Source organism: Danio aesculapii, chromosome 16 (genome assembly GCF_903798145.1).
Source record: "Danio aesculapii chromosome 16, fDanAes4.1, whole genome shotgun sequence".
NCBI classification, from domain to species: Eukaryota; Metazoa; Chordata; class Actinopteri; order Cypriniformes; family Danionidae; genus Danio; species Danio aesculapii.
In genome coordinates, this window is record NC_079450.1 from 18899757 (window position 1) to 18907837 (window position 8081).

The following is an 8081-nucleotide window of genomic DNA, read 5'->3' on the forward strand; positions in this document are numbered from 1 at the left end:
CCACCGTAACAAATTCTCAGATTATTTCCTCTAGCTTGTACGTCGATCTGCTTGCGTGTTCATAACAAACAAATAATACACAGACTCATTGACTGGCCAATCGATATAGCACTCCTGCTCCTGTAGGCTGGTGTGAAACATGTAGCTGTTAATAGTTTCCATGTGACCGAGTTGTTCAGTTGGGCTTCATCGCAGCTCTCTTTGTTCGACCCCTTTAGGTGACGGTGGAAGAGGACAGCTTGTTGGCCCATCCGACGCGTGACAGAGCTAAAATACCCCACACTCGCCGTCTGCCCACCCGCGGGCACCTCATGGCCGTGGTAAGCAGTCCATTTGCTCTGGATGTCATGTGAAAGGCTTGTTGGGAAATGGGAAAGGACTGGAATAATACATTCAAAACAGTCCTAGAAAATACTCTCATTCTTCACTTTGAAGACAATTTAGGTTTCTAAGGGTTTCATTTTTATTAGGGATGTGTGATATTTATCAGACAGAAAAATTATCGGGCGATATGGGTAAAAGTTACGGGATTTTTATTGTTTCTAGAAATAAACAAAACCCGATAACAATATTTGATAAAGTGCATTTGCTGGAAAGATCAACAAATCAGTCTGACGTATCCAAGATTCATATGTAGTTTTAAGCATGCACTCTATTTTTGAGGATATGCTATTTATAAATGTTTACAAAGTTGAAAAATGTCAGTAGATTTTTATTTATGTATTTGACAAGTATGTGAATATGTGTTTACATATCTAATTCTAATATTAGTTCTAGTAGTTATATTTAAATAGTAATATTTGTATAGTTCTAAGCTAATTTTCATCCACTAGAGATTGAATAAATGGATTTTTATTTGTATTGGATGCATTATAATTATGAATTAGAATTTGAACATATTCAAAATAAAACTTTTTGAAATTATTATTGGTTATGATTTTAATAATAATAATAATTCATTACATTTATATAGTGCTTCTCTGGACACTCAAAACACTTTACACATTTTTGGGGGGAATCTTCTCATCCATTACCAGTGTGCAGCATCCACCTGGATGACACGACGGCAGCCATATTGCACCAGACTGCACACACCACACACCAGCTGATTGTTGGAGAGGAACGATGAAGCCATTTATGATATAGGGATGATAGGAGGACAAACTTGGCCTGGATACCAGGGTTAAACCTTTTAAACCTCTTTTCCTTTTTGGGATTTTTAACGACCACAGAGAGCCATGACTTCAGTTTAACGTCTCATCCGAAAGACAGCGCTCACTGAGCAGTATAGAGTCCCCATCAATATACTGGGGCGTTAGGACCCACACAGACCGCAAGTTGAGCTCCCTCTGCTGGCAGCCTTGCTTAGCTTCAGTGGGCGACCATGTGAGAGTTGCAGAGAGCTAGCTAGTTTATTTAACAGTGTCAATGCAGTATAACATTGCTACAATTTCAAGTAGTCAATGCTCTACATTTAGGCTTCTAACTGAAGGCTAATTTGCAGTCCATATTCCCTGTTCCCATTATTATCCAATAAGAAATCAGCACAAATATCTTTAAAGTATTTTTTTAAGTAGTAAGGACTGATGTTCTCTACAGTTTAGCCAAAAGGTGCTAAAATATCAGTTTAGGTTTTTATGGGTGCACATGGGTGAACAATATACTTATTGATTATCTGTATTCATACTGGAATCGGGCACAAGAAGGACTTAATTAATTGGTTATCGGTATTGGTTAAAATCTTTCATATCATGGATCCCTAATTTTTATGCTTACCATATCACGCCTGTAGGTTTGATTTCTACATTAAACCTTCTAAAAGACATCTGTCTAAATTCTCATCAACCTTTTCAGGCTTCTACCACAAACTCAGATGGCATGCTGACACTGGATCTCATCCAGGAGGAGGACGTCCCAGCAGAACAGGGTCAGGCCTCTGGTGAGGATACTGTGGATAAAGCCTCATCTAGGCGTTCCCCAGATTCCCAACGCTCCAAGACGGACACCTCCAAGCTCTCATCCTCCAATGAGACAGCAGGAAAGTCCCAAAGCCTACCGCGGAAAAGCGAAAGCGCCTTCGATTGGTCGGAGAACCACCGGACGCCACAGCTCCGCAAAAAACCAGCCACATCCGAGAAGAACCGCTGCGCCTCCATGGACGAGATCCTGACGCACTGTGAGGCGCGAGCTCTTCCTCACTGCTCCACGTCTGCACCCGTGCAGCCCATCAGCCAGCTCCAGGACCTCATCACACTGAAGCTGGAGAGAACTCAGGAGCTGCTAACCGAGGTGCGGGCGCAGGGCAAAGGAAAGGGCTCTCCGGCTGGGAAGAGCTCCAGTCCCGAGGGTAAGCGGAAGGAGGCCGAGCGGCTCCTAGAGGAGGCCGCGTCTACATGGGGTCAGGCTCGGGACGTCCTGGAGGAAGTGAAAGAACTCCGAGCTTTATACAAGCAGCTTGACTCTTCTGCCACAATCAGTCCGACACAGAACGGCAAACTGAACAGCCCTCAACAAGCCAACCACCGAAAAAGCATGATGTGAGGTCATATTTCAATGCACTCTTCCTGCTTTAGCATTGCTGGAATCAACGAATACCATGAGCTATACCTGTATGTACGAATTGTTCAAGGGCAAATCTAGTTTCTTCCGCTCCCTGATATCAACAGAAATCCAAGGGCCGGTGGGTTTTTAACCAAACACAAACTGTTGCGCTGTATCAGTTTTCACAGTGGTGTCAACTTGGGACTGTAAAAGCTTCAGGGTGAGAAACAGCAGATGGCGGTTGTCATCACCAGTCTTTCGCAATGTGAATGTTTTCATAATACACTGGAGGAGCTTAGTTTAGATCTGGCCAGGTCTGTTTTACTCCATGGGTCATTTTTGTATGTAGTAATAATAATAATAATAACAACTCCCAGCACACTTGCTCTACTGTTAACACAAACCAAGCTCATAATAAGATGCAATCAGCCAAAGGCGGATTGGCGGAAAGGCTCACGGAAAGAGCACTCGTCACATGGGCTCTTAATAGTGAACAAAGCCATTGAACATGAACACAGATGACGTCTGGTGCCAGTGTTGAAGAAACAGCTGCCATTAAAGATGAGGCTCCATGCAGTAAAGGAAAGGATGAATAATTATTAAACATTTGCACTATATGGAGAATGCTGTAAAACGAGAGTGACACTGGCAAGCTATCTTTTCAAACCTAAGAGGCAGAACAGACAATCTACTGTAGGGAAATATGGGTCGTGTAGCTCAAAGTCTTTACACCTAAGTGGTATTTCCGAAAAAAAAATGATGGTATCTTTGGAAATCAAAAGCTGCCTTAGAGTATTTTCAAAAGGGCACATGCAAACTGCATTTTAAACTCTGCAAAGACTCTGAATGAACGCTTGTATGTTTCAATTTTCAGAAATTTGCCTACAAGTTGCCTGCACCGCGAGAGATGCTTTCAAAGCAGGATTTTATTATTTGCTTTGCAGGATTTTTTTGTCTTTGGGGGATCTATGCAAGGTTGCATGGGTGAATCTCATGAAACATGTCAAAAACGCTTCACAACATCATTTCTTACAAAGAACAGAATTTATATTTCCTTAAGAAAGTAAATGCAGCTTATTTTTTATGGATTTTTATTTTTATGCAATTGTATTTTTTCCATTTTTATGCCATTTATTTTGGACATTTAAGCCCAATCCCAATTCTACCCCTTATAGAGCTGCGCATTTTGGGGAAAATATCTAATTGCGATTTTTTTCTCACAGATATTGCGATTTAATTTGATAGTCAAGATTCAGCTCAATAATATGTATCCTAGCTTCTGACTGCAGTGAGCGTTAAAAAAATAACTTAAAACTTATTAACTTACTCCAACATTTACTAGATTGAGTGTCATAAGCAACACTATCAGTTGACTTTTTAGCAAGATACTCCTCATATAGGCCTCTGTGGTGCTTTTTTAGGTGCTGGTTGTTGTATTTCCTCATAATGTGGCAACAATTCTGCGGCAGCTCTTACAAATGACCTGTTTTTGTTCGATGTCTGTGACTTTGAAATCACAATATTCCTATATTACTGACGTGCGTGTTTTATTTGATATGAATTCGTCTATTAATGCTTCTGAAGCGGCAAACGCCATCATCCCACTGTTTACTGTTTGTTTTTTTTATTGTGGGTGTTCCGCTTAGTATGGTTGCGCAATTCTGATTGGACAGAACGAATGTGTCCTCACTCAATTGGCTAGTAAGACTGTCACGCTCAGACAGCAGTCACGCATTTGCTCTGGGCAGGAGAAATTAAATAATACATTTATATATTTCATATCGCAGCATCTTGTGATTAGATAATCGCAAAATTTCAGATCGCGATTCGATTTCGAATAATCACACAGCCCTAACCCCTTAACCCATTTCTTTTTGCGCGTTCACATGAAGGGGTAGGGGTGTCCCAATTCTCTTTAGCTTGAAGGCGTAGGGCTAAAGGGAAGGGCTAGATACCCCTTGACACAGAGATTTTTTCAGGACCACACTTTAAACCAAGGGGTATGAAAATACACCACCTACAGCGGAGACATGGCTGCACATGCAAGTCAGGAGATAAACAAATTAGTATTTTTTTGTCATTATTACGATTTTATACAACAAACAAGCACATGCTTTAATACACTTATAACCGTGTTCGTGTTTTACCTAAATTTGGCTATCTATAATCCCTAATAATAACCCCTGTATAGTAGTCCCACAACATTCTGTCACTCTATGGTACTCAGATACCCTGTCAGTAATGTCTAGTGGCTGGGAATGACCTTTTTACAGTGTCTAGTATAATGTTAATGTTGTTTCTGTGTGTTTACATGAATATGGTCACGCACAGTACAGTACAGTTACGATCTTATTGCCACATTATATTGATATATTAACATGATATCATTGCCTTCTGTCGCCGTCATCGATCTCATATGAAGCAAGAGTTCGCGGTGACATTTGATGATGTGTGCGGTTGCTATAGCGCTATCCCGTTTCTTAGAGGTAAATTTTGAAGCAATTCCCCTACACACTCTGTTTCAAGGGCCAAGGGGAAGGGGTACAAAAATAGAATTGGGATTGGGCTTTAATGATAATGGTCAAGCAGAATTCAGTTTCTTAATGCAAAACAAAATTAGCAGTTTCGGGAGTAAAATGTGACATGCTTTCATGAGATTCCCCCACATGAGCTTGAAAAACCCACAGGAATCAGGAGTTGCTGGCAGTGTGCAGTATGCTATTGCATTCAACAACCAAAGGGTATGTCTTGCCAGTATAAAAACCACCTTGTTTTACAGTTAGTAGCTAAATAATGTGTTTGCACAATTCTATTGGTACAGGTCAACCTGTTCTGTTACGAAGACTTGATAAAAAAAAAAAAACAGTGTTATATTTTTTGTACATGTTATTGTAAAGTGCTATTTTTGTTTTTGTAGAGAAAGACTTTGAGGAGAGTTTTTGCTTTTAAAACGTTTGACTTCCCTGAAAACACAACCGGACTTTTCCTCGCTTCTGGAAACTACATGTACGCTTCCAAAGGTAATAAAGCACAAAGACGGTCATTTCGTTTAAGTACAGGTGAACGCTTTAAATGTTATTCATTACCCCTCTCATTTGAAATTCTATTGTCTCGCATTATCGCCACGCAGATGCCAAAGGTTTTCTGTACCTCGCACGCTCTTATCTGAAACACAGCGCTGCTGTTGTGGGATCTTTTCAGGTTTAATCAGATGAACTGCTTTTGTTTGGTCAGCTGCTGGTGTGTTATGATCTGATTTTTCTGACAGCGCCAGCGGAAGGTGAATCGAATTACGCGAGCATCTGTCAGGTATTAGATTACATAAACCCAATCTTTCCCACAGGAGAACAGAAACAAAAGCCAAACTACACCTGTACTTCAACAGTCGTGCTCATTTACGACACGTTTACTTCATGTTGACTATGTGATCGCTTAGAGCTGATGTTTCCTTCACGCTTTTACTTTTCAGCTATTTATGTATGCCATACTATTGTTCATCCGCTCTTTTTGTCTTGCAGACGTTTGATAAAATGTGAATGAAGAGGAAAATCTCTCTGTGTTATTGTGGTCAGACTAGTTATTTTGCATAGGGACATTACATTTGTGAGCTAGTGCGTCACACTGCCACTGGCGAAAAAAAAAGTCTTATGCAATCAGAAAGGAACAAACCATTGAGTCGGCCATTGAAAACCTCAATGTTTTCAGCATTTTTTCAATTCCGTTTTACATAAACACACGCGATCTCTCAGATGGACGGTTCATTACAAGCTGCTGGTCAACAACTCAGATACTCGCTTTCGAATCATGTTCATATGGACGGTTGTAAAAATCTCTGTGTACATTATTTCACATTTCTGTAGCTAATTGTAAATGGTGGTCGGTTTTTGAAGAGCAGAAACCTGTGCGTGGCTGTTTGTAAGCTCAGGACAGGATAATCTCTGATGTACTTGAGACACAACCACTTGTGCAATTAAAGTGATCCTCATTTGACCTCCCTGAATTACGAGTCTTCATATGTTTACTGGAAAATTAAAACAAAAATAAGTTGTTTGTGTTGTTTGCCATCATTCATTCATTCATTTTCCTTCAGCTTAGTCCCTTTATTCATCAGGGGTCGCCACAGCAGAATGAACCGCCAACTTATCCAGCATGTTTTACACAGCAAATGCCCTTTCAGCTGCAACCCAGTACTGTGAAACATCCATACACACTCATTCACACACATACACTATGGACAATTTAGTTTATTCAATTATAGTTAGTTTATTCACATATAGTGCATGTCTTTGGACTGTGGGGGAAACCGGAGCACCCGGAGGAAACCCACACGAATATGGGGAGAACACGCAAACTCCACACAGAAATACCAACTGACCCAACCGGTACTTGAACCTTCAACCTTCTTGCTGTGAGGCAACAGAGCTGACCACTGAGCCACCGTGTTGCCTGTTTGTCATCATTAAAATTTTTATTCATATTTAATATTAGGAAATTTTTATGTATTATTATTATAAAAATAATTTCCGAAAAATTGTTACAAACAATTTATATGTGTTTAAAGAAAAATTTAGTAATGTTCAACTTAATTTGTTTGTTTAAATTCAGCCCAAATAAATTGTTTACAACCACTTAGTTTTAAAAACAATTTAGTAAATGCAAGGAATCATCTTTGAATCATTTTTTTCAGTGTTTATACCAAAACTATAAATGGCAATGACTGCACTGACACATACAAATGATATATTTTTTCTTTTTAAATTTCCAATAAAGACTCTTATGCTATAAAAAAGGTAAATTTACTAAAATTGTTTAAGGAAAATGTTAATTTCATCCTGCTAATCTCAAAATCAGGGTTATTATAATTAAATACATTACATAAACTAAATAAACATTAACAGAAATAAAAAATCTTAAAAAAAACAATATTTCTAATATATTTTAATTTATATATATATATATATATATATACATATTAAATATATATTATATATGTTTTATTATTTTTACATTCTTCTTTATTTCAGAAGGTAGCCAATGATATAGGTCTAATAATTGTTTTGGTTTAATTTCATGTACTAAAACAATTTAAATAGTTTAAAAAAATATAAAAAATGATAAAAGGCGTCACGGTGGCGCAGTGAGTAGCACGATCGCCTCACAGCAAGAAGTGTTCTCTCCATGTTTGTGTGGGTTTCAAAGACGTGGTACAGGTGAATTGAGTAAGCTAAACTGTCTGTCGTGTATGTGTGTGAACGAGTGTGTATGTGTTTCCTAGTGATGGGTTGCAGTTGGAAGGACATCCGCTGCGTGAAACATTTGCTGGATAAGTTGGCTGTTCATTCCGCTGTGGCAACCCCAGTTTAATAAAGGGACTGAGCTAAAAAGAAAATGAATGAATGAATGAAAATGATAAAACAATTACTAAATCTTAAAAAGGATTTTAAAAACAAATGTTTTTCATGTAAATGACTGGCCTAAATATACCAATTCATCACTATAAATAATGTTATATTCACTCCACATATTGTTTCAATGTAAAT

At 38.7% G+C, this 8081-nt stretch overlaps 1 protein-coding gene across 1 annotated transcript in view; it reads left to right on the forward strand.

Moving 5' to 3' along the window:
* plekho1b (pleckstrin homology domain containing, family O member 1b) overlaps positions 1 to 6531 on the forward strand; it is a 54814-nt gene extending 48283 nt beyond the window's left edge. The window contains exons 5-6 of the mRNA XM_056474850.1: positions 219 to 320; positions 1855 to 6531. Coding sequence (XP_056330825.1) covers positions 219 to 320; positions 1855 to 2541 — 789 coding nt within the window. The 3' untranslated portion in view covers positions 2542 to 6531. The remainder of the gene's footprint in view (positions 1 to 218; positions 321 to 1854) is intronic.
* Positions 6532 to 8081: the final 1550 nt, after the last annotated feature.